General features: G+C 37.3%; 1 protein-coding gene across 1 annotated transcript in view; it reads left to right on the forward strand.

Moving 5' to 3' along the window:
* Positions 1-27,813, forward strand: part of rptor (regulatory associated protein of MTOR, complex 1) — a 190,049-nt gene that overhangs the window by 143,522 nt on the left and 18,714 nt on the right. Inside the window, exons 23-27 of the mRNA XM_048180091.1 lie at positions 6,492-6,597; positions 13,502-13,616; positions 17,773-17,897; positions 17,993-18,094; positions 25,563-25,610. Of these exons, the coding sequence (XP_048036048.1) occupies positions 6,492-6,597; positions 13,502-13,616; positions 17,773-17,897; positions 17,993-18,094; positions 25,563-25,610 (496 nt within the window). The remainder of the gene's footprint in view (positions 1-6,491; positions 6,598-13,501; positions 13,617-17,772; positions 17,898-17,992; positions 18,095-25,562; positions 25,611-27,813) is intronic.

A 27,813-nucleotide genomic window follows, 5' to 3' on the forward strand; every position in this document is an offset into this window, starting at 1 on the left:
TATTTCTACCGATTATGTATGAACACAATTTTTTATTAGATTTAACGTTTACAGCCTGAGGGAAGAATTTATGATGATGTTGTTGATAGGACTTTGTTTTAAGGGCTTAGAGTGTTGTGATAGGGGATGATGCTAAAAAAACAGATTGGTCAAGGTGCGAGGGAGGTCGGCATGATTTTCACCGGCCTATTCTCAACCAGGATGCATATAGATTTAACTGGAATGCTAAATTTTTCAACACGTCACACAATGCACCAAACGCAACCAAACAGAAAAATGTATTGACTTCTTCCTTTGCAATTATGTAAAACTGGATCAAGAGAGTTTAGGACTAGTGATAAACTGATACATTTGGCAGGCAGTTAATGAAAGTTAATGATAACATTTGGCAGTTAATCAGCTGATATTCTGCATTGGCTGATAATTGTGCTTGTTTGATTGAATTAAATATGGATTATTGTACAGTCAGCTGGTCAATATCACAAAATAAACCCAAACTCCTATTACATCGTTGTTTACCAGACAAGTAGATGCATGGTTATGAAATATTGTGTGGTGCAGGGATGATATATTTTTGTAGGCCAAAACCTGTAAACACGTTAGCATTTTAGCTGTTCCAGTTCTATCGTACTGAAGTCAAGGGGTTTTTTGTGTGTGTGTGTGTGTGTGTGTGTGTGTGTGTGTGTGTGTGTGTGTGTGTGTGTGTGTGTGTGTGTGTGTGTGTGTGTGTGTGTGTGTGTGTTTGGTTAAATTTTTGAAATAAGGTCTTTGGTGAACACATGCTCAAGATATGTTTGTTTTATTCTACAAGTTGTCAGAAGTTTCATGATGGTGACGTTGAAGTCATTTGCCCATGGTTTAGTTCATTTATAGCCTATGTTTAGCTTTTGACTTCTGCTGTTTGTATTTACACTTTAAAATTCATGAAAGTTGTGTTCATTTGTGAAAATTATGGGGAAAAAAACGTGTAAGAATCGTAAGCTTTGGTTAGTCACATACCTTGTTTCTGCAGTAATTCAAAAGCTAATGGAAAAATCCTATTGGGTTTCTGTCGAGGGAACCAGGCTGATGCTAACTTCCGGGTTGGCCTACAAAAATGTTATCTCTGCATCACTCTGTTGATTTGAGTTGAGTTGATTTGAGTTGATATGAAATTAGGACAGTGCAGTAGATTGGTTGCCATGGTACCACAATAATACAGTTTCGCTGTCATTAAGAAAAATATTCTGCTGCAGGATATATTCCTGTCATGGACAGAACGGGTGAAGGAGACTACAATGAAGTAGAGATGAGGGTACCACAACATTCTTTTAACTCTTTCCTAGCCATTGATGAGATTTTTCAACTTTCTGCTCTTGTTGCTTAGCAACTGTGACAGCTGCCGTTAATGAGTGTCAATAGCGTTTGTACTGGACTTTTTTTTTGTTTTTAAAGTATATTAAAATATATTAAACTGTGAAAACAAAACAGGGTTCATGAACTGTCTAAATATGTTCACCATGGTCCATTTCTGCATATAATAAATAGTATAAGCTATATATAATCGCATCTTAGTAAGATATGTCAGCATTTGATCTGATTTAAAAGTTGTTGTTTTTTTGTTTTTTTATTTTACATTACATTTGTATCATTAGATATTTGAGAAGATTTGTGTGCGCTCATCCGACGCGCGCACACGCTTATTTCAGTCAGCGCGCAAATACTGAGTTCACTTTCAAGTCTTGTGCTTCAGCGGACAAACTCATACAAAAATTAAGTCAACATGCCCGTCTTGGCGAGTATGCTAGCAAACATAGTCGGTTATGTCTTAAGTGAACGTATATTAGTCGAGAAAGACAGCGCATGTGTAACAGTATATGTACTAGATCGTGCATGTCTTAAAAGGGAAAAAAAAACTATTCCTGCTGCCTGATTTTAATGTTAAATCAAACAACAAATAACAAAGAAATCACTCACTGCTCTTGACTGAATAGTTTTTGTAACTTCAGTAATGATTAATCTTTATTTATTTTATACAGTAAAGATAATATGCAGTGATATTTTATATTTGATTACTTTATCCATTTTCTGTACCTGAAAACTACTGTTAGATACCTGAAAACCTGAAAAGCACTGTTTATTTTATTTGAATATTTGCTTTATTGTACTTATTTGTGATGTACTTATTTGCTTGTAGTTTGATCGTTTGTTCTTATTTTCTTTTTTTTTTATTTGACAGTAGTCTTATTTTTAGGGTCACGGTTTCGGTACGGTTCGGTACCGAACTGTACCAAAACCGTGACCCTAAAACCGTGATACGAACTAAACCATGAGCAATTTGAACCGTTGCACCCCTAGTGTCATCAACACTCAACAACATCCCTGCCCCAGCAATGTGTTTTTGTTGTTTCTCGCTGTTTTTTTCTGTTTTTACTGTTCACAATCTTTATCTTGGCTGAAGCACTTTTGTTTTAATCTATATTAAGGATAATAAAATCAGCCTACGTTATAGTTTAATGTTAAAGATATTAATATTACTAAAGTGAGTGAGTCTTATGTTTATTTTTTATGTTTGTATGAAGGCTAAATACAAATAAAAGCTGAACATAAATTTATTTGTACTGTTTTTATTTCTAAAATATTATATAGTTTTATAGGAAGAGATTTCATAGATTTGGCAAATTAATTTTTCAGAAGTTGTGGCCGTTCTTGGCAGTTTTTCTGAGGCTATTATATAGTTCATATCGATATCGGAATTATATCGTATCGACCGAAATTAAGAATTATATCGTGATATAAATTTTGGCTATATCGTCCAGCCCTATTCTGGACATAAGTTTTATATATGCATAATGGATAACAAAGATCTCAGAAAGCTTTTTGAGTGCAAAATGAGAAATCTGTCTTGAGTGAGAAGAACTCTATTTCAGTCTATTTGAGTGATGGGTGTGATAAGTGCATGTTGCTGGTGACTTGACTATGTGTTTACTTGAAAGGGTATAAAAATTGCTCTGGAGGAGGCCATTAACTATGACAAATTAACATGTACAAGCTCACTGCTTCATTTCCATAGAAAAACAAATCATTGATTCTCATTAAGAGATTGATATGGAGCCCCAGAGCTACAGGAAAAAAAGACAGGTGCGATTTCTTACCTTGCTTGAGCTTGGATATGGGTTTGTGTCATGAGATCTGCCCTTTTCTCTGAGCTCCTATCTGGAAGACTGGATCGATCTGGGCTAATTAGCTGGAGCTCTTATTTTCTCACTTAGGGCTTCAGCTCTTTAGCTTGTTGAGCAGTTTCCTCATTCTTACAATATAGAGGCAAACTTTTAAGAAAGGAAGAAAGAACATTGGTAACAGTTTTTAGAAATTTAAGTCAATTCACCTTCATTTATATTGCACTTATACAATACAGATTGTTTCAAAGCAGCTTTACAGTAATAAACTGGAAAATAATGATCAATGATGCAAAGAATTCATTTCTGCTGTAAAGCAGCGCTAATAAAGGCAGTGTAATTTTTCATCTGAATCAAGTGTTGATTCAGTTCAGTTCAATAACTGTGTAAAGTTCATCAATTATCAAATGAGTTCAATTCAGCTTAAGCAGCTCTGGCGAAAACAGTAATGTCATCATCCAGCTCAATTCAGTTCTCATCCAGTAACATCAGTGCAGTCAAATCAATATTGCTGAATATTAAGTGTCACCAACTAAGCAAGCCAAAGGTGACAGTGGCAAGGAATCCAAACTCCATCAGGTGACAGAATGTCACAAAATGATGAAAGAAATCTTGTCAAAATGATGAAGAAACTAGGCTCAGTCAGGGGACCATTCCTTCTCTGGCCAAACGAATGTATGTGGTGTGAGTATGATTCTTGGCTGCATCATCATGGATTGTGGTTTGATTTCATTTAGAACGTTTCATTCAGTTCTTCTGCTTGAAGATCACATTACATCACACTAGCATATGGAGGGAGGGGGAGTTGGCTTTGGTAACCTTGGGATAAGAATGAGACTTATTGAGAAATATTAGCCTAGATGCCATTCCTTTTATGGGTCTGTTTACACCTCGTCACTTCATACGTTTTGCTCTGATCAGATAGCTATTCAATCGTTAAAAGACCAGGTATAAATGCCCTCCGAAATGCATGGAGATGGATTTAAATCCGATCGCTCATACCACTTCAGGAGGTGGTCTGGGATGCATTCCAGTCAAAACTGAACATGTCTAAATGCATCTGGTTGTTGAAACCACATATGTAAATTTTACTCCTCCCAAAAATGCTAAAAAATGAACGTGTGTGAGTGTGTTACAGGCTAAATAACATGTTATAGCCAGATCTGACAGCGCTACTGCAACACACATTGCCGCAGATGAGCAGCTGAGTATCTCTTCAGCAAGCTGACACGCAAACTGATGCATGAAAATCCAAGTAAATCGCAGATGCTCAAAACACATTCATCTTCATTAAATGTAATGAGACTAAATGATCTTACCTCCTATTGCGGTCTTGGATTTTGAAATTAGCTGATGATCAATAAAATGCAGCTCATATTTGTTGCGTTGGGTCATGTGAACTCCTTTAAATCTGCATATAGCGCGGGAATTGAAGATTGGATTTATATCCATTTTGCGGAGACACATTTGTGTGACTGCAATGTAAATGTGTAAATGGAATCGCTTGATAAATCAATTAACAATTAACTTTTCTGCATTTGACATTGAGAGCATATGTCATAATTTAGAGATATTTTTAAGATGAAAAAAAAAAAAAAATTGCTATCAGAGAGCACACCCAGGTTCCTAACTGATAACGAAGACACATCCATCAAGAGTTAGAAAGTTTTTGGTCCAATGATAAAATCCTCAGTTTTTTTCTGAATTTAGTTCTAGGAAATTACTAGTTATCCAATTTGTTATATTAACTATGCGTTCCATTAATAATGTGAATTGGTATGTTTCATCAGGCTGCAAAGAAATATAAAGCTGAGTATCATCACCGTGAAAACTAGTGCCATGTTTCCTAATGATATCTCCCATAGGTAGCAGATATAGGGTGAAATGCAATGGTCCTAGTACTGAGCCTTGCGGTATTCCATAATGAACATGTAATCGATATTACACCTCTTCACTTACTGCTACATATTGGTGATGAATACGATTATTTGAGCCATGCCAGTGCAAGTCCGCTAATGCCAACGTAACTTTCTAGTCTATTCAGAAGTATGTTGTGGTCGATAGTATCAAATGCTGCTGCTAAGGTCCAGTAACACTAATGGAGAGATGCAATCATGATCGGATGATAAAATCAAGTCATTTGTAACTCTGAGGAGAGCAGTCTCAGTACTATACATTCTAAATCATGACTGGAAAACCTTGCAGATACAATTTATCTCTAACATTGTGAGTTGTTTCTCCTTAGAGTTCAGTTGTGAGTATACTGCCTTTTCTAGTATTTTGAAAGAAAAGAGAGATTGGAGATCAGTGTCTAGTTAACTAATTCTTTAGGATCGTGTGTGTGTGTGTGTGTGTGTGTGTGTGTGTGTGTGTGTGTGTGTGTGTGTGTGTGTGTGTGTGTGTGTGTGTGTGTGTGTGTGTGTTTTAATAGGTTTAATAACAGCCAGCTTGAAAGTTCATATCAAGGACAAATCCTTATGACAATGATGAATTAATAGTATGGCATAATCAGTTTTTCCAAAGGAAAATCACTCACTGCTCTTGATAAAATAACTTTAGTAGATAAAAGTTAATAGTTAATAAGAATACATTTCTTACTTGAATGCTGCTGTTAAACACTCTAGCGAGGAGATAAACATGGCGGACTGTGTACAGCTCACTCAGGGCGGGGTCTATGCTAATAGGGCAGAGTTTAGCTTATTCTGAGACACTGCTTATGATTTATGGCGATTTAAAAAAAGGACTGGTTGGATTTTTACCATTATAGGGTGGCTGTGTACACACACTGCTGACACACATTTATGTTCAAACACCATGTAAAAGTGAATTTTGCACAATAGGTTCCCTTTAAGAATAGGATCTATGAGGATCTTTTAGAAGCATCTCTTTCAGTAGCCTAGTTGGTATAGGGTCTAACATACATGTTGTTGATTTTGATTATTTAACGAGTTTAGACAATTCTTCTATCCCTATAGCAAAGAATAAATGTAATTGTTCCTCATGGGGTCTGTAGTCCACTGTCTGATGCAATACTGTAGCAGAAGGTTGCATGGTTATAATTTTCTCTCTGATAGTATCAATCTTGTAAATAATTTCATTAAGTTATTACTGCTCTGAAACTACAGACTAAAAGATCACAGTCAATATCCCTTTTCTAGAGAGATAATACTGTTAGTCTTGAGTGTTTTCTTGAACAATTACAGTCTTTGAGTTTCTGTACTCACAACTGTCAAAACCAGGTTCAAGTCTGTAATTGTGTGTGTTTATGGTTTAAACAAAGTGACATTTTTGGTGCTCCATTATTTGAAAATTGAATTTCTTTCTTTCTTTCAGATTCCAGAAGAGCATGATTTGGAGAGTCAGGTTCGTAAGGAGAGGGAGTGGCGATTTTTACGTAATGCTCGAGTACGCAGACAAAGCCAACGCATCACTCAGAGAGGTACAACTACCAGTTTCCAGCTGTAAAACTTCAGAATTTGTTATATACTGACAACAAAGACTACAACTTTACCTAAATCTAACCTAAATACTGTTTTATTTTTTTTTACAATTGTCATACAGTAGGTATAATATATACTGTACAATTTGCTTTATCAATCTTTTATATTCAGCTGAGTAACTTGTGATATTACTTGATATTTCACAAATTGTTTAAAATGTTTCATTACACTGCAAAGGCAGAATAAAGCAGTATTTCATAAAATGCATTTAAACAAGCACACAAGGGAATTACTCAATTACTGAAATAATGTTCAACATTAATTGCGGAAATAATATTATAAAATTGTTTTAAATATGGAAATATGAATAGAAAAACAATAGGAAAACTATAGAAAATTCAAAATAGAAATATGAAATTATAAATTGTATGCTCTTATGAAATGGACAAGTTTGAAGCTGCACTGATGCTGCATTTAATTAACACAGAACCAAAGCAGCATGGACTTACACAAGAAAATAAAAACATTTATGTAGCCTCATTGCATATATACTCAGAATTTGTACCCAAGTCTTTGATAATATGAGTGAGGTATCTCACTATGGGCATTGCCTTAGCCATGACCAGTGTAAGAGTCCTGCCTCCCTAATATACTGTACATCACAGTATAACACTTGAGGTAAAGCCCAACTTGCTGCCCCACTAAAATTTGCTGAACTGAAACACCATTAAAATGTAATTGGGGCGATCAGTATGACTGAGTGACTGCGTTCTCTTTCTCTTCTTAGAGTTGGCATAATCAGATTCAGTGGAAGGAACATGTAAAACAGTTCTTGGCTGAACCTTTCCCACAATTGGCTCACTATATGAGTCCATTCTCCATTGAGAGGATTCCCTCTGGACAGGAGATCTACCCCCACATTCATTATTGCTGGGACATGCGTTGCCCATAATGAATGAAAATGCTCTGTGCCCCACACAATCAGATTGCATGCAGTGAAGCTGATGAACTGTGTTCCCCCCTTGCGATTTAAATATGCCACAGCTTTTGTGTTATCTGATCTGATCAAAATATTTACAAAACTTTACAAAGCCAGAAACACTGTTTACATTTCCAGGAAGTTTATGTGTGCATTCAGTAGGGAGACAGGCCATTTTCCTTTTTTTTCCATTTTATTCCGCTCTCACACAACGCAAACCAACCTGTGAGCATCTGTCGTCACCACCTTTCTCATAAAAACTGCCCCCAAAGAAGTCTCTGATTCAAGGAAATAGTGATTTCCTCAACAATGGGGAGTGTGCATACAGAGCGATGGAACTTTACAAATGAGATGGTGCTTTAGAAAAGCGCTGCTATCCAGTGCTGAAACTCTCTCATTTGCAGTAGTCCGATTGGATTGACAGAAACGGTCGAGTTTAGCCCCAGAAGACATTAACATAGTCTGAATGGGAGCTGCAAATTGACCTTGGATACGTTTCCCAAAAGCATAGTGAACCCAAGTTGATCGTAAACCAATTGCACCAAAGGACTCTACGATCTACTTAGGCTTATGATGCTTTTGGGAAATGCAACCCTGATGTGCTCATCTGAGACAAATGCATGATACCGTAGTTTAGTCTGAAACCTTACTAAATTATTTCTTGTGTGGGCACTAAGCAATTTTTGTCTAATTTGTTTTAAAGTTTAAGCTCTCCAAATGAGACACCAGTACTTTTGTATCTATCTCTGCTTGCTGCCATGACAGAGCTCAGAGAAATAGATCTTCAAAATAAGCTGATACTCTTAGCCCAAACATTCTCAGCAATGTTAGAGCTGCTTCGACACATTTGCTGAACACTTTTGTGCTAATGAGAGCCTGACAGGAAGTTTTGTAGGCTATGCCTTGATAGCCAAACCTGAGGAATTGTCTGTGTGCCTGATAGATGCCTATATGAAAATATATTTCTGGTCTATTGATGTAAACTAGGGATGGGCATTTCAAGCAAAAATAATGTTCGAAGATCGCTGGGAATAATTCGATTATTATTCGAAAATCGCATGCATACACGCACACATGCACACACACATGCACACACAAACAGAGAGAGAGGGAGAGAGACCATTCACGATTGATATTGATAAACTGTTTAATTCATTGGGGAATATGCTGTCTTAACTCAACCCATATAATGATTGTAATGTGCTGAAACATATTATAGGTGCCCTAGAATCAAAAATTTAATTTACCTTGACATAGTTGAATAACAAGAGTTTGGTACATGGAAATGACATACAGTGAGTTTCAAACACCAGTGTTTTCTCCTTGTGTAAATCTCATTTGTTTAAAAGACCTCCGAAGAACAGACAAATCTCAACATAACACCGACTGTTACGTAACAGTCAGGATCATTAATATGTATGACCCCAATATTTGCATATGCCAGCTCATGTTCAAGGCATTAGACAAGGGCAGCCAGTATTAACGTCTGGAGCTGTGCACAGCTGAATCATCAGACTAGGTAAGCAAGCAAGAACAATAGCGAAAAATGGCAGATGGAGCAATAATAACTGACATGATCCATGATTACATGATATTTTTAATGATATTTGTAAATTGTCTTTATAAATGTTTCGTTAGCATGTTGCTAGTGTACTGTTAAATGTGGTTAAAGTTACCATCATTTCTTACTGTATTCACGGCGACAAGAGAGCCGTCGCTATTTTCATTTTTAAACACTTGCAGTCTGTATAATGCATAAACACAACTTCATTCTTTATAAATGTATCCAACAGTGTGTAATGTTAGCTTTAGCCACGAAGCACAGCCTCAAACTCATTCAGAACCAAATGTAAACATCCAAATAAATACTATACTCACATGATCCGATGCATGCATGCAGTATGCATGACAAACATCTTGTAAAGATCCATTTGAGGGTTATATTAGCTGTGTGAACTTTGTAAATGCACTGTATTATAGACGAGAGCTCGGGGGGCAGGGAGCGCGCGATTTAAAGGGGCCGCAGCCTGAATCGGTGCATAGTTAATGATGCCCCAAAATAGACAGTTAAAAATATTTTAAAAAATCTATGGGGTATTTTGAGCTGAAACTTCAGACACATTCAGGGGACACCTTAGACTTATATCACATCTTGTAAAAACTGGTTCTAGGGCACCTTTAATATGTTCAGTAATATAAGTGAAAGTAAAATCCGCATGCCCATTCATAACGGTGCGAAGCAGAGCGAGCGTTTTCAATTAATTTCTACGTTGAGCTTCCATAGGAATAAACTGAAAACACTCGCTCTCCACCAGTGGACATGCACATGAATGACCGAGGGGATATTACTTTCACTTTCAAATTAGCGCCAATTCGGGAGCGGTGACAAGTGATGATATCGGTGTTGTTCCTGAACACCAGCAACACTGACTATCGCAGAAAGCCTACCTCAACCATATTGATTTTAGGCTGCCTAAACGCATTATAACATTGTGAAGAATGTGCCAGAATGACAGCACTTGTGTCGTGTGAACATTGATTTTAACGGTTCTGTTATATGCCATGCTAGTCTTTGTTCTACTGTTGTCTAAGATTGACAGCTTTTTAGGTGCGTCATTGGCAGCGTGCGCCACCCTCTGGTTAAATGAACGTGTCACCATTGAAAACATGAGGATTTTTTTTAAGATGACAATCGCACAACCTATTCGATATTCTATAATTAAATCAACTAATCGAATATTCGAAAATCGTGACACATCCCTAATGTAAACCTGTCTGTGGAATGTATAACAAGGGGTAACTCCTAAAATGTCAGCATTTTGAACTTGTACTTTCTGAGGTGTTTGTTATGCAAATCCAGGATAGGACAGATACCTCCCCCACTCTTGGGAATGACAAAATACCAGGAAAGAGGCTATTTCTTCCTCTAGAACCTAAGCTAATGCCTTCTCTGCTGCTGTTGATAATAACACTGTTGAAAAGCGGTGGTTTTAAAGCGAACTGATTGTGGATAAAAGGAAGGAAGGTTTTCCCCTCAGCTGAGCTGGTTTAGACTGTGTCTCAGCCTGCTGAGGCTGAGGAGGTCTGGAGCTCCTAAAGCCCAACTGACCACTCCCCAGGGGGCTTCAAAACCCAGGTGTGCTGGTTGAGGAGCCCTATCTGTGGACTTTTAGGCTCATTTGGAAAGCCCACCCTCCTGCTTCCTCATATCACATTGCTGTCACATAGCAGTGACAGATGCCCCAGAATGAGTCCTCCTTCTCTCTTTTGGACAGTCTTGACAATCCCAATCAAAGCTCTGGACTGTGCCCTAGAAGTTCTCAGGTTGAGATCTGCAATAACAGTTCTTATCCCAGAGCTGGGTTTGGTGTCCCAGTATCCGTCTCCCTCCTCATATCCTCCATAAGCTCTGCCTTATAAGCAGTGAGAAGAGAGGTGGCATTAGGAGCCCTCACTGCCAGGCCAGAAGAACGTTAAATCTTCTGAAAAACAAAGGCTGCTCAGTGCATCCTGACAGTGAAGCTAAGGCAGATGAAAAGACTGCCCTGCAGTTGGGGATGAGGTAATGTCACTGACAGCTCAACAGAAGGGGGATTTGACATCACTCTTCTGTTGTGCACATCCAGCCTTGGAAACCCCTTTTACAGGGAGCCTGTGTGAAAAGTGTTTGTTCCAGAAATGTTTAATTTTTGAAACAGGCGGGGCTGCTAAAATGAGCTGATTAATGGCCGGGCCATATGATTGCAGTCTTTTACCATCATACAGATCTCTCTCCGTTCACTGGCCCTCCTGCTGTAATGGCCAATTGATGCATAGTTTTGCTGCTGCCTTCCAGAACATTTCAATTAGGTCAAGTTCCACCTGAACAGGACTCTTTGTTCAACACGCTGCCTGGATGTGAAAACAATGAATACAAGGCTTCTTTTCCTCCTTGCTCTGCCGCTTACAGAACTAGCAGTTGCTATAAAAGAACCGTTAGAAACAGAATTATCTATAACATGACAAATCTCTAGTTAGCCCTAGCACAAATAATCCACAGTAACAGTAAATATGCCCGCTATCAAAAAGAGAAGAATTCGTCGACGAACCTTGGCTGCTTGTCTGAGAACAGTTAAGCGTCATCTGAAAAACATGTTATCTTTCAGAAGAGAATGAGGTAGGGACAGTTATGCAGTGATATATGTTAGGTAGGGCTGTAACGATATGCGATATAAAACCGAAATCGCGATACGCAGGTCCACGAACCTGTATCGCGATGTGAGAAGGCAGAATCGCGACACACCCCTTCCAACTCCCAGAGTTATCCTGTCTCAATCAGCTCTCTAGTTCAGTAAGTGTTTCGTGCACACATTGAATCTTGCAAGCAGGTTTAAACGTTTCTCATGTCAGTCTCTTGCATGGTCGCGTGAGAAAAGTCGTGGCTTTCTTTCACCGCAGTGCCACAGCAACAGCTGTGCTCACAGAAAAGCAAAAGACGCTTGCGATGCTTTGCTTTAAGAAGTTCTGTGGGGCCGTTCACATATTGCGTCTTTTCCGCGTGCAAGTCCGTTATTATTTTCAAATGTAGCCGCGTGGCAGGCGTGCTCATAATGGGATCAACGCGGTCGCGACGCGCATGCAATTCTCAACTTCTCAGAATGCCGCAAGCGCACCGCAGGTCGTGTGACAAGAATCAACCGATCAGCTATGGCCTTTCCGTAACAAAACATCAAAAGCTCAGCCGAACAGCTGATCATAGCTGTACATGGTGGTTTTTATATCTTATCTCCATCAATATATCTCGTAGTAGAACTAATGCAAGGGCTAGAAATCATTTATCCTTTGCAGAAACATCCTGTTCCTCTTGGAGAGCTCAGTTCATGGTTGCATAGCAACGACCAACGCCACGGGAGCGCGAGCGCTTTGGGAAGAAGGAGAAGCGGTGCAGCCGCGCCTTCCACGCGTTTTTAGACGCGATATGTAAACGTCTAAGTTCATGTTAAATTTAACATTTTTTTTCAGTGACAGACAGCCCTATTCAACTGTTAATTTGAATACAGAAGGTTTTTATTAAATTTTTATATTTATTTATTTTATTGAAATGTGATCTTGTATGTACAACAAGGAAAATTATTGAAATTTGTTCATGTTTTTTTAATAAATCTTGTTTGAATGTCAGTTTCATTTTGTTCAAAATATCGTGATACGTATCGTATCGTGAACTCCGTATCGAGATACGTACCGTATTGTGACCTGAGCGTATCGTTACACCCCTAATGTTAGGGAGGCAGGAGTCCAGGATTGGTCATGATGATTCCCATAGTAAGATACCAAATAAATGTTTAAAAGACAACCTGAAAGCTCAAAAAGTCTAGAGTAAATCTCTTGAAGAGATGCTCTGACTCTCTATTGCTCTGCTCTGACTCTCTATTAGATGTGTCTGGGTAATAATGATGTGGATTTTACAAGTGGAACTGGGTGAACTAGTTATATGATGTAGTTTTTCCTGTGTGAAAGCCGCAAGCTTAAAAGAAAGCAATGTGCTTGGCTCCCTGTCTGAAGTCAGCAGAGTCTCAAACAGAATAGCTAACTTGCTTGCGTCAATGCCGGTACACACACACAAATGAGCAGGACTGATTGCGTCAGAGCAGAGGATCCTGCTCACGCTCGTATGTCTTTCTCCTTTCATCACACTCTCCATCATCCACCCCTCTGAAACCGAGAGTGGGGCTGCCCTCATTCAGTCTAGCTGGAGGAACTGAATCAAATCCTCAATTCCCTCTGAGTTTCCTTCATGCATATTTTTTTTTCTAATCTGGAAGATTCACACTGAAGTTTAGTAGTGTCACCCTTATTCAGTTTCCTCAGGAACCAAAAGCTCAACATTTCACTAATTAAGAATGTTCTAACTGATCAAAATTCTTACCCATCCCTCTCGTTTTTAGGAGTGACACGGTTAGATGATCAGATATTCATTAATAGAAACCCAGGAGTGCCATCAGTGGTGAAGTTTCATCCATTTAACCCCTGCATTGCTGTAGCTGACAAAGACTCAATCTGGTGAGTGACTGGAATATACTCATCCACATTCATTTATAATCATAACACTTTGATAGAAAAGCATCAGCAAGCATAAGTACAAGCATAAGACTGTAATGAAAGTTGGACTTTCATTTTTTTTTTAAATAATGTCACTTGTGTAGGAGCGGATGATAGATATCTATGCTTTTCATAGCATTATGGAACAGTGTTTTCTATGAATTACCTGCCACTTTCTAATCTGTTCCATCCCAGTTTCATAATAAATTGAAAATATATTTATACTTCTTCCAGTAGCATATATAAAGTTGTGATTTTTGCCACTGAGTTGGCAAAGCACCTATAAATCAAATAAAAACCGAACTTATGAGTTAATGCGCTTATCAAATCATAAAAGGCTATGATTTAATTAAATAAGTATATTGTCTATTGTGCTGCATGTTTCAAAGTGAAGTGGTGCACTGTGTTTGTGTAAGCAGCTCACAACCCTGCATTTTCACCATCTCAGGGAGGCCAGTTCATAGTGACATCTCTGCATTTGGGAAAGTAACATGCACCAGTTATGCTTTTTCATATTCACATTATTTCCAACATTTTTGTAGACAGATGATTAGCTGTTTGTAGATGAGATAATGCTTGTAAATCTGTTGCCATGGAAACTTAGTTGGTGGAAACTGTAGTTTTCCACCAAATTCAAAGCTTGAGGGTTTAACTCCCACAAGTGAAGAAAAAGAAATTAAGACAGCACTGTAATATTACTACTGCAGAGTAAAGTAAAATAATCATTTTTTCATTTACATTTATTTTACAGTTCTGTTGTATTACAATACAAATTACCAAGGTCTATAGTCTCACAAAATTCTTTGTGTCAGAAATATAAAATTGAGCAACACTGAATATTTATTTATTTATTTTTTAGTCTGGTAATTATTTGTGGTAATTATCAAATGTCCTTTTAGGCCATATTTAGACTATTTTTTGCACACCCTCCCTCTGTCAGAATGCCATAGTTGTGACACAGAGAGAATATGAGAGCGCTAAGACTGATATTTTAATACTTCTCTGATTTAAACCTCATTTGTAAAAATGCTGATGAAGTTTTAAGTATAAAAACAGTTAAAAACACTGATTCAGTGTTTCATTTGTGTCATCACTCAGAAAGGTTCGAGGCATCTCTGTTACATTGTACATGCTTCAGAATGTTTTAGCAATATACACTGAACATTATGACCACTGACAGGTGAAGGCAATAACACTGATTTTTTTTTTTTTTTTATCACGGCACCTGTACAGTGTACATTTTAGGACATCCTCAGACCTCAACTTTCTCTTGGCTTTAATCCCATCATAATGCCATCCTTGAGTTGTCTTTTTCTTTGTTCCCCTTTTTTATATTTAACTGTAACTATTCTCAAATTGATGTGTGTGTGTGTGTTAATTATGTAGAATCTAACTATTGATGTTATTCATTTTATGTAGGCTATTTATGTAATACCTTGGCAATGTTCTTTGTTATTGTTATTCGAGAATTAAAAATGAATAAAAAAAGCAGAGAGAGAGAGAGAGAGAGAGAGAGGCCAAAGGTAAGCTTTAGGCTACCTGATATTTTGTTCTTACAGCTTTGATTAAATATTACACTGGTTAGGTTTTATACAGAAGAGAATATGACGATTTTCACATTGGTCTGCAGAAAAACAGCAACGGGCTGAGTGAAAATGTAATCAACTCTCTGACTCTCTGACAGCAGAAATAAAGCTGTTTCCCTGGTAACCTCTGTACACAAAACAGCTGTGCTCATAACAACACAGTCTAATAGCTCATATTTTTTATTCCCTTATGAAAATTAACCATGGTTTTATTACAAATAAAACTCATTATTTTTGTTAACCATGGTAACACACTAAAGTTTGTGGTATTTGTAGTAAAACTATTGTTATACAAATACTATCAATCTGCCAAAAACTGTTACTGTACCACACTTTTACTATAATAAAATTTCATGCTATTATCGTTAATTTTCACGATAGTTTGTAACACAAGTTGCAATGTGTTTTTTAACTAACGTTTTAAACGTGCAAATAAAACTAGCGAATAATACAAATTTACAAAATAATCTCAGAGGGACATGTTTTATACAACTTAAGGTAACATTTAACAGTTAGAAAACTGTGTGCATGTGACGTCACATTGAGGTGGGGCAATTTGCTTCCTTCTGAGTTGGTTTCATCCAATGCCTTTATGTCTGATGCCTTTTAATGGGATAGTTCACCCAAAAATGAAAATTTGATGTTCATCTGCTTACCCCCAGCGCATCCAAGATGTAGGTGACTTTGTTTCTTCAGTAGAACACAAATGATGATTTTTAACTCCAACCATTGCGGTCTGTCAGCCAAATAATGCGAGTGGATGGGAACTTCTACTATAAGAGTAAATAAAACTTGCATAGACAAGTCCAAATTAAACCCTGCGGCTCGTGACTACACGTTGATGTCCTAAGACACGAAACGATCGGTTTGTGTGAGAAACCGAACAGTATTTATATCATTTTTTACCTCTAAAACACCACTATGTCCAACTGCATTCAGCACTCATTAGTAAGGTCTGATCGCGTTCTGACAGTGGCAGTGATGTCTAGCACTCGTTGAAGTATATGCGCAAGACATCACTGCCGCTGTCAGAGCACGATCAGACCTCACTAAGCGAATGCTGAATGCAGTTGGACATAGTAATAATAATAATAATAATAATACATTTTATTTAAAGGCGCCTTTCAAAATACTCAAGGACACTGTACAGTAAAATAGTGGTGTATTAGAGTTAAAAAATTATATAAATACTGTTCGGTTTCTCGCACAAACAGATCGTTTCGTGTCTTAGGACATCAATGTGTCGTCACGAGCCGCAGGGTTTAATTTGGACTTGTCTATACAAGTTTTATTTACTCTTATGGTAGAAGTTCCCATCCACTCGCATTATTTGACTGACAGACGGCAACGGTTGGAGTTAAAAATCATCATTTATGTTCTACTGAAGAAACAAAGTCACCTACATCTTGGATGCGCTGGGGGTAAGCAGATAAACATAAAATTTTCATTTTTGGGTGAACTATCCATTTAATCTGAGGCTGTTTTGTCCGATGCCTTTTTGACTTAGTCCATTTCGTCCAAAGCTTTAATGTCTGATGCCTTTTAGTCTAAAGCTTTGTAGTCCGATGCCTAATTGTACGAGACCCGACACCTGACGTTGTTTTTCCTGAGACCTTTTGTCCAGTGACTGAAGCCTTTTAGTCTGAGGCATGACACCTTTTTGTTGTATGACTGAGGTCTGAGGATCTCCTAAAATGTACACCGTACACCATACACCTATTAGTGGGTGGGATATATTAGGCAGCAAGTGAACATTTTTGTCCTTAAAGTTGATGTTAGAAGCAGGAAAAGTGTAAGGATTTGAGTGAGTCTGACAAGGGCCAAATTGTGATACCTAGACGGCTGGGTCAGAGCATCTCCAAAACTGCAGCTCTCATGGGTATTCTTGGTCTGCAGTGATCAGTATCTACCAAAAGTGGTGCAAGGAAAGAACAGTGGTGAACCGGCGACAAAGACATGGACGACCAAGGCTCATTGATGCACGTGGGGAGCAAAGGCTGGCCGGTGTGGTCCGATCCAACAGACGAGTTACTGTAGCTCAAATTGCTCAAGAAGTTGCTGGTTCTGATAGAAAGGTGTCAGAATACACAGTGCATCGCAGTTTGTTGCATATTGGGCTGCATAGCCGCAGACCAGTCAGGGTGCCTATGCTGACCCCTGTCCACCGCCGAAAGCATCACTTGTGGGCACGTGAGCATTAGAACTGGACCACAGAGCAATGAAAGAAGGTGGCCTGGTCTGATAAATCACATTTTCTTTTACATCACGTGGCGATACCACAGCACACTTTCAGGGGTCTAGTGGAAGTCCATCCCTCAACAGGTCAGGTCTGTTTTGGCAACAAAAGGGGGACCAACACAATATTAAAAAGGTGGTGCCTGATTGGTGTAAATATATGGTAAATATTATTTTTTGTTGCCATGTATTATTATATTGTTGCACATAAATGAAAATAATTGAATATAATTCCTATTCCTAATTGAATATAAGCATAGTAAACTGTTTTAAAATTGTGTTCTCTGTGTGTGCAGTTTTTGGGACTGGGAGAAAGGAGAGAGGTTGGATTATTTCTACAATGGGAACCCACGGTACACACGCATCACATCCATGGAGTACCTTAATGGGCATGACTGCTCTCTCCTCCTCACTGCTACTGGTCAGTTCACCTATTAATCATGTTGACGCAGGCTTTGAATGGGTCTCATCTTTGTTAGTTTCTGTGCTGACTTTCACCCTGCCACTTTTTTGCAGATGACGGAGCATTGCGGATTTGGAAGAACTTTGCTGACCAGAGAAATCCAGAGATGGTCACAGCATGGCAGGGGCTGTCCGATATGCTGCCCACCACACGAGGTTTGCTTTCACATTCACATACACTGAGCGGATACCACTCTTCTCCTTTCATCTGAGTTTCTTTTCCCCATCTACCTCCTGCTTGGCCAGTGTTTGGAAAAAGCTGTCCGAATTTTCAGTCTTCCTGCATGATGCAGGACTGTATAGATGCCCATGGGTACTCTGGTATGAAAGCAGAATGTTAGTCATTGTATTAGTTTCCTCAGTTTGCTGTTGTGTAAGACAAATTGGCAGTTGCCTCTATTTCACAATTGTTTGTGTTGAACAACATTTGTATGAATGTATTTATTCTCCTAACCAAAATTAGCTATTTTTGGGATAAACACATAATTTACATTACAGTTTACATTACATTTTAAGCTACAAAGGTGGCTAAGCTTACTTTTGATCAATGTTTTTTTATTATATATAATAGTATTGCTTCCAACTTTTCTGCCATTTATATTAGCTCTAACTTCTTATTCTTTACTGTATGAACACAGACTGAAATCTTATGAAAACTTTTGAAAAATTCAGACCACTGCCAAATGATTGTTGTTCTGTCTGTTAATGATGTTAAGCCTCCTCATATCAGCTTACAAAACTGACAGGACTAAACAAAATAATATTGTAGTCCCAGTGCCTTCTCATTATTACCAGTGGATAATATCAAAATAAGCCTCATAGACGGTGGAGCTCACCCGCTTTATCTGTTGTATCTAGATGCATTTGTCTCAAACTGGTTATTTTCCGTGGTGTTTAGAGAAATTAAAGTGCACATTGAAATCAGCTGAAGGACACGTCAGAGTCAGCATGAGTCTGACTGGGAATGACATTAGTTGTCAGCAGTGGGGCTTGTCACAACCCGTCAGTTAAAACCAGTTAGACACAGATGTATTTTACTTTATTTTTTTAAGCTGCTCTGTGTGCATTTATAAGTGTGTGTGTGTGTGTGTGTGTGTGTGTGTGTGTGTGTGTGTGTGTGTGTGTGTGTGTGTGTGTGTGTGTGTGTGTGTGTGTATGTGCAGTCAGCTTCAACTTTAAGACACATTTTTTTAGGAATAGTTCACCTCATCTACCCCTCATACTTTTTGAAAAAGTATTATTTTTGTGTTTTATTATTTCTGAAGAATTCAAAAGTCACAATATTTTTCTTTCATAAAACAAAACTGCATATAAACTCTGACTGTGAAAAAGTACAAAAACAATAGTTCATTTAACTCCATATAATAGATTTTTGTGAGAAAATGAATTTGGTACTGTCACTATAATGAATGAAGTTTGGCTGTGTTTGAAATGGCATAATAATGTACTATTCATGCTATTTCTATAGTATGTTGTCTCCATATTATGTATACTGTACAATGTGCACATTTAATTTGAATTTATCCCATTCTATCTTTAAGTTATTATGTTATTGGACTACCAAAAGACATTTACACAAAAATTGATTAAAATTGCACACATTAAACTTTTACATTCTGTACTGTTTCACATACCATTTCAGGTATATGCTGCCCAGTAAACAGTGTTTATAGCAAACACAGCATTGGTGGAAGGCAAGATTATCATTGAAGGATTTAAATTTTGGTCTGTTCCTCACATACACAGGGCTTAAAGTTTTTCCGGCACCATGCCGGATCTCTGGCGTGCGGCATTTGGCTGCGGAAAAAAATATAGTCCTACATTTGTCTTGACTTGCTATCACGCTTCATTTCATTCATACAGTTTGCACTCATTAATTTATAATATCGTACAATGTTCTAAACATTTCAGTAGACATCGAATAGTAGAAAGTGTGTATGATGATGTAGTGTTTTAGATGATAGCAGCCTACTTTTGACAAAGCTGATTTCTGAGAGACGCAAGAGAAACGCGGCTATTTGATTTACGAACGCGCTGCTCATTTCATAGTTTTCACCCATTTGTGTTTCATATCGTCTATCATCTCGCAAGGTTTAAAATATTTAAATACATATCAAATAGTAGAAAATGTTTATGATGCAGTATTTTATTGATGTATTAGAATAATTTTTACAAAGCTCTGATTTCTGAGAGACACAAACAGGCTAATTGATTTGCACTGAGCTCAGTTTACACTTGCAATTTCTCAAACTTACACTGAGCATTCACTTCACACACACATTAGCCTATTGTGTAATCATTTTAGAGATTTATGTAAATTTGTGTAAATTTGGGCTATCACACAAGGAGTGACTGACTACTTTGCCGACTAGTTGCCAGATCTTGAAACGCATTCTACTTGCGCAATCGACAAATCATACAAATTCAAACCCATTTGTGACCTCAACCCGGCAACCCCGTTGCACTGTTGGTATCTGCGCAGTCGACGTGAGAAGTTGAATCAAGGAACGATAATCATTTTAAAAATAATGTTTTTATATTTAGCTTACAAATCAATTAATTTGAACATTTTAATAATATAATGATGTACCAACTGTTGCTCCTGTTTACAGCATTAGTTGAGAGATTTTTTTTAAGGAAATTTGCCATGTACTTAACCTTATAGGCCCCAAATAATCAAATCAAAATCAAATCCAATTGTGAAATTTGTGTCAATGCCCAGCCCTAGTGTCAATATACAGTGTATATATATATATATGTATATATATGTGTATATATATATATATATATATATATATATATATATATATATATATATATATATATATATATATATATGTGTATATATGTATGTGTGTGTGTGTGTATATATATATATATATATATATATATATATATATATATATATATATATATATATATATATATATATAATTTTTATTTTATATATAATATAAATAGTATATATTATATATATATATATTATTATATATAATATATATATTTTTTTTTTACTTGAATCAAATGTTTTTTCCATTTATTTTCTTGTCAGAGTGCACCAAAATGCTTTGTTTAAATGTTAAAATCACAAAAATGTACTCATGGGGGAGGATGCCCCCACAATTTAGTACGCGTCACCTTTTTAACCTCTTTTGAGTTTGCAGGTAGCCCTATGTAGTTAGTTTGAAGGAAAATAATTTTCAAATAATGTTGTTGTTGTTTTTTTTGGGGCCAAAAAACCCTGCATATGTGACGCCCCACTTCCCCCAACAACTGACTCCTAGCCAAATTTAAAATTCATGAATACATTTCTGCATGGAAACATGTCTTATATAAATCCATGCTAGATGGCACTTTTACCTAGACTGGGTAAACCCAGCCTGATCTGCCGGCGATTTAATTTCACCTGGCAACTCAGTCTGGAAACCCGTACATTCATTTCTACTGCTTCTGTTATATTTTTGCGGGAACCAATCACAGACTGGCTTTATCCACCTTGCTCGCTATTGGCAGGTATAACACGATGACGATAGAGAAGCGACGACAAGCACGACCATCAATCCAATTCCTTTTAACCTCTCGACGATGCTGAATGACTTCTTTAGTTTAGCAAACAAATCGCTCAAGTGGGTGTAAATACCACTCACTTTCATGTTTTTTTTGCACAACCTGCAAAAATCGCTCGATGCCATTGCTGCTTCTGCAAACCGCTGATCAATGCTACAAACCAATACAAACTAAACCTGTCTGGAGTTTTTGTGTCGCTCTGCAAAGTACGTCACCCGGATCGTTGATCTGATTGCTTGAAGGACTATCCAAATGCGTGAATAATGCTTGTTGATCACGCTTGGTCTGGTGATAGCCAGACAAAGTTACCTCAATTCTAAAATGAAAAGGTTTGCTTATAAGTATCCTAGAGAAAAAGATCAGCAGCTTTAATAGAAATCATAAACGTTCTTGTGTCCTCCAAGTCTGGCTGCTGTATCCCTTATCCTTAGAGCTGTTTCTCATTCCTGTTTTCCCTGCATATAGTAGCTGCTTAGACACTCTTTTGCTTCCTTTTATTTTCTTTATTAATAAACAACTATCACTGTAATTCCACTGCAAAATATGTGTTTACTTTTCCTCTGTAATGTCTGTAAATACATTAGTTAAAATCCTCTGTCATTGGAAAGGAGAAATAGTAATATTAGCGTTAGTTCACTCAAAAATCTCTTACTAACCCTTATGTAGTACCAAACCTCTATTAACTACCATTACTATCTTCCGTGGACCATGACAGTACATTGTCATTCTCTTGGTTTCCATTTCTGCAACTCTGTGCCAGAAAGCTGCACACTCGCGAAACTTTGTATTGTGTGGATTTGGAGTATGAATGTTTAGAATTTGATGTTATATAGCAAATCCCTCAAATTCTTCAAGGAAAACCATGAAAAGTATAGTGTTTGATGAAACATTATAGAATGAAACTAAAAGATTTGTGTTTTTATGCTCTTCAGCTGCAGCGCATTGTGAGTGTGAAGGTGCAAATAAGAGAGAAACTATTCTGATTGGCTGTGTTTTGTGATTGATTTTGTGGTACTCTCCATTTTCACATTTAGTGTGGACAGACAAATTGCTTGTTGCTGGATTTCTGTCTTATTAGGACACTGTAAAGGGCCATTCACACCAAGGGTTATAACTGTGCTTATAATAAACAGAACAACATCATCTGTTGATGCGGACACTTATGTAGTTATCGTTCTTTATAGTTATTATTCTTGGTGTGAACAGGTCATAATGATTGACTGCCACATGACAGTTTGAATATAAGGGAGTGCAATTCCAAAAATTAAAGTTTTCAGTGAAAATGGCCAAAATTTTGCCCTGTCCATCACACAAAGCTATTCTTTACTGTACTTTAGTACAGGGGTCCTCAAAGTGGGGTTTGTTCCCCATAGCCAGGGGATCCTCAAAATAAATTTAGGGACCTATGACTTCCACAATGGTAAAAAACGCAGACGGAGTTGTGGAGTCATAAAAATGTAATTTACTGTATAATGCGGAATGTCACAGAAATTGACAAATGTTGGATGAATAATTCAAAAGTAGGACTGTGTACTTACGTCTGTGAATATTTAAAGGATTACTCCACATTTAAATAAACTTTTCCTGATAATTTACTCACCCCCATGTCATCCAAGATGTTCATGTCTTTCTTTCGTCAGTCGAAAAGTAATTAAAGTTTTTGATGAAAACATTCCAGGATTATTCTCCTTATAGTGGACTTCAATGGCCTCCAGACAGTTGAAGGTCAAAATTAGTTTTAGTGCAGCTTCAAAGGGCTTTAAATGATACCAGACGAGGAATAAGGGTCTTATCTAGCAAAACGATCAGTCATTTTCAAAAAAAAATACAACTGTATATGCTTTATAAACACATTAACGGCTTGAACGTACTTCTGGTTTCCGTATTCCTCAAAACGCTGTATGTCCTACGCCTTTCTTATTCTACTTATAGAATGAATGCGGCGCCAGTTTAGTTTTTTTCCATAAAACCTTAATTTCTTTCGACTGACGAAAGAAAGACATGAACATCTTGGATGACATGGAGGTGAGTAAATTATCATGAAAAGTTTATTTAAAAGTGGACTAATCCTTTAAGCTGAAATAGACTGCGATTTAAATATGAAGTCTGCATGTTCTGCACATCTCTGTGTGCATTCATCAGCATTTCACCATTTCATTTGATAAAACTATTGTGGTTTAACTTGAAGAAACTATAAAAAAAATATTACTATTGTACAGTAGAATGTACTTCTCATATTAATAATAATAAAATTATTAAAACTTTATTTTTTAAGGAATTATCACAATTTTTCTTCCATGTTTTAATTTTAACAGTAAACCCCTATTGTGCAGCACTTTGCCAAAAAAGCAATTGTTACATTTTCATTTCATTACATTTTTAAAAGATTACAATTTTTAAAAGATTAGCCTCATATAAGCTTCATTTCATTATCACCTTTTTTGATAATAAATTTGTATTTCATAGGGCCCTGTTATTGCAATCATTTGAAAGTTTTTTTTTTGTTTGTTCTTTTTTTAAGTTTTACTGTATGAATTGATTAGACATGCTTCTTGATTTTTTTTTTTTTTTTTTTTACTTTTAATAAATCATTGATAAATGTTTGATTACTAGAGTACAAACTGTAGCAAGCATATGCTTAATCACTGTTAAATATGAGGTGGAAAATGTTCTCCCCTCTAAGGGTCCCTGGCCCAAAAAATTTGAGAACCCCTGCTTTAGTATACTAGATTATAGCGCACTACTTTTATGGAACTTGTGAATGTCACTGTTTACTGTATGGTAACTGTAAAATTCTTCAACATTTCTTCTTTTGTTGTTAAAGAAATTTAGGTTTAGACAAACATGAGGGGTGAATAAATTATCATTTTTATTTTTGGGTAAACTGATCCTTTATTATAGAGGTCTCCAAACTCAGTCCTGGAGGGCCACTGTTCTGCAGAGTTTAGCTCCAACACACCTGCTTGAAAGTTTCTTGTATGCCTAGTGAGACCTTGATTAGCTAGTTCAGGTGTGTTAAATTAGGGTTGGAGCTAAACTTTGCAGGACAGTGACCCTCCAGGACCTAGTCTGGAGACCTCAGCTTTATTATGATACCGTTTTAACAAAGATCTGTTGTTGTAGGCCAGTAGTTTTATAGCATATATTCTTGCACTCTTTGACCTCCAATTTTTCTATTATGAAAAAACAACACATATTCTCAGCCTGTCGATGTTTATTTCCCAAATGAAATGAGCATAACCAAATAATAATAATAATAAAATAACTATAGTACATTAGTATGCCATAATAATCTCAGTCACGTACATAACGCAAGGAGATGCTTGAGCCGCTGACTTTCCTGAAGAACTCCTGCACATCTGCGCTTCTTTAAGATGGATAAGCAAAGTTTTGACTCTGGGAGCAGATATCAGCCTTGCTATTCGGCTCCCAGTGAGAAAACCTGATTTACTTGGCAGATGTCATGCTGGGAAACCACAGCCTTGTTCTCTCTCCTTTTCCTGCAGTGTGTGTGTGTATGTGTGTGTAGATAAGGTATGAGGTGAATAAAATTCAGGTGGACTATGACTGGATGTCATCTCTCTCTCTCTCTCTCTCTCTCTCTCTCTTTGTATGTGTTTGTGCGTTCTCCAATAGAAATGTGTATGTGAGAGCCTGTTTCCATGTAAAAGTGTATGTGTGTGTGTGATAAGGCTCAGTCCCACATGCCACCTTAAACCCTTGAATACCACCACTAAATCCTCACTTTGGTGACGTGACTGTTGGTAGACTAAGTGTGCATCAAGAATGCATGATGGTCGCAAAGGAGGCATTCTCAAGCACTGAAGCCTAAATTGAAAGACAGGACCATACTGTTGTGAGGATTTTACTGACATATGTGCACAAAGGCAACTGTAAGACCACAAGTTCTCATGAAGGGCACCATTTGGGACAGTGCCACAGATCACATCCTGGTGTGTGTTTGCTAACACTGTTGTGTCCTCTGGCTGTTATACTGACCATCCCTCCTGATCTCCTTCCTGTGTTCTTCCCCTCTCTTCCGCTTCTCTTCTCACAGGTTTGGCCCGACGGGTCTCAATCTATCTTGACAGAAGTAAGCAGGGAGGTGAGTGCTTCTCTCTCTTATTTTCCTTCACCTCTGTTTGGTGTTTGCATGTATGAGACTAAGCCACTAATGTTTTCCCATTCCCAGTTACAGCCTAACATTTTTCTTTACATCCATCCGATTGGCTCTTTTTATTCTTTCTGCAATTCTGGCTAGTGGAATTCAAATCTGTCCAGTATTGAATTTGAGAATTATTCTTTTTTTGGTGATCCATTCAGATTCGATTGTGAGAGTGTGTGTGTGTGTGTGTGTGTGTGTGTGTGTGTGTGTGTGTGTGTGTGTGTGTGTGTGTGTGTGTGTGTGTGTGTGTGTGTGTGTGTGTGTGTGTGTGTGTGTGTGTGTGTGCGTGTGTGTGTGCGTGCATATATGTTTTTTAGTTTGTTTGTTTTTTCAGAGCTCATTTAGTAGAGAAACTAATTTGGAACTAATAGTGTGGTGCTCTTAGCTAAAATTAATAAACACACAAGGGATGTGGAATCTGTAGGAATTTACAATTGATGGAACGTGTTGTAATGTGAATTTTGTGTGGGCTTTCTCATTGTTCTTTTTTATTATAACACATATGAACAAAGGTATTAAAAATATTATGTAACCTTATGCCTTCAGTAATATTCACTCAGCAATTTCACCATCAGCATAAGTATGTATTAATCTTACCTGAATCAGACCAATATGTGTGCATGTGTGTATTGTGCTACTAGATGCGAATATTACATGCATATTCCTGTTAAGAACGTTAAAGTGTGTGCGTATATATGTATTATATGTGTGTGCACTATGCACAAATGTCTTTTTGCGTATCATATCAGTTAAGCTGTTTGAAAGTTCATATTACTTAATGCAAGTTCATTCAGCTAAGCATAACCCTGTAATTTCCAACCAGTGAAGACAAACCAAACATGATGATGAATTGCTTCATAAAGTTTTTTATTTATTTTTTTTATTATTATTATTCCTGATGTGAAATTCTCCGTTGGCTTCTCTGGTTATATCTCAGCAGTGTTTGGAGGAATGAGTGTGAGGGGGTTTTTCTCTTCACCAAGATTGGATTTTTGATAGACAGCAGAAGTTTTGAAAGTAGGGCAGCAGTGCTTCAGTTTCAGCGTCACAGCTTGTCCTGATCCATATAACTTTTGGCTGTGTGTTTAGGACACTCATAAGGGTGTTCTTTGCTCTCATGATTGAACAGCATGAGAGAATGACTGACAGACAGGCAGTCAGAAATGAACCAGGGCTCCAGAACAGCCAGGACAAAATTCCCCTCACCTTTCAGAAGGTGCTGTCAGCCTGAAAGCTGAAGCGTTGCAGTCATTTGGAAGTTGTCTTTTGTCAGTTTAATCTAGAGGCATAAATGGGCAATAAACTGAAGTTGGAAATGCTGTGACCTGACCAGTACTGTCAAATTTTAAGGCAGAACACAACCTGAACCTAAAATCTCTCATTCTTAGTCTATATCCTAATCAAGCGAGTAGACCAAGACACATGGATTCTTAACTCTCTGACTAAAATCTAAGAGAGTGTGTGTGTGCACACAATGAGTTTTTCATAAAAATAAACCACTCAAGCCCATAGTTATTCACCTTATCTAGCAAGCATCCTGAAGGTAAACTATTTCCTGTATGGGCACTTCAGATTCTTTTGCCGCTATAGGTAAATAAGGGGAAGAATAACAAAATGCAAACCAGTGTGTTTATGATTACAATAATAAGTTAAAAATAATGTGATAAGTGACAGTTTGCAATATCAGGCAGCATAATGGACCATTTTTGTACAGCTAAAATAAATGAAAGTGGATGAGACCAGAAGCCGCTACACAATCAAGTTACTGTGCCCACCCCCGCTCTTACTTTAAGAATAAGGTAAATAGACGTGTGGACACATGTACAAAAAGCTGGGGCCATGTTTTGAGTAGATTTCATCTTAAAAGTGTGTAAGCACAAAAGTTTTCAGATTTCTAAAACCGTACGTGTACGCCAGAACCTGTGCACAATTTTAGCAATCCCAATCAGCCGAAGATTGTGCATGCATTCACCCCCTCCCTGTCTCCACCCCAAAATAAACATATATAAAGCTTACATCATATAGTTTTACTATGCATCTGCATATCATTTCATGCATATTTCCATTAATATTTTCATGCATATTTCCATTTTTTTTAACACTAGAACCGCCAGGGGTCCCTGTATACCTAAAACCGCCATGC

This window comes from Megalobrama amblycephala, unplaced genomic scaffold, assembly GCF_018812025.1.
Source record: "Megalobrama amblycephala isolate DHTTF-2021 unplaced genomic scaffold, ASM1881202v1 scaffold424, whole genome shotgun sequence".
NCBI lineage: Eukaryota > Metazoa > Chordata > Actinopteri > Cypriniformes > Xenocyprididae > Megalobrama > Megalobrama amblycephala.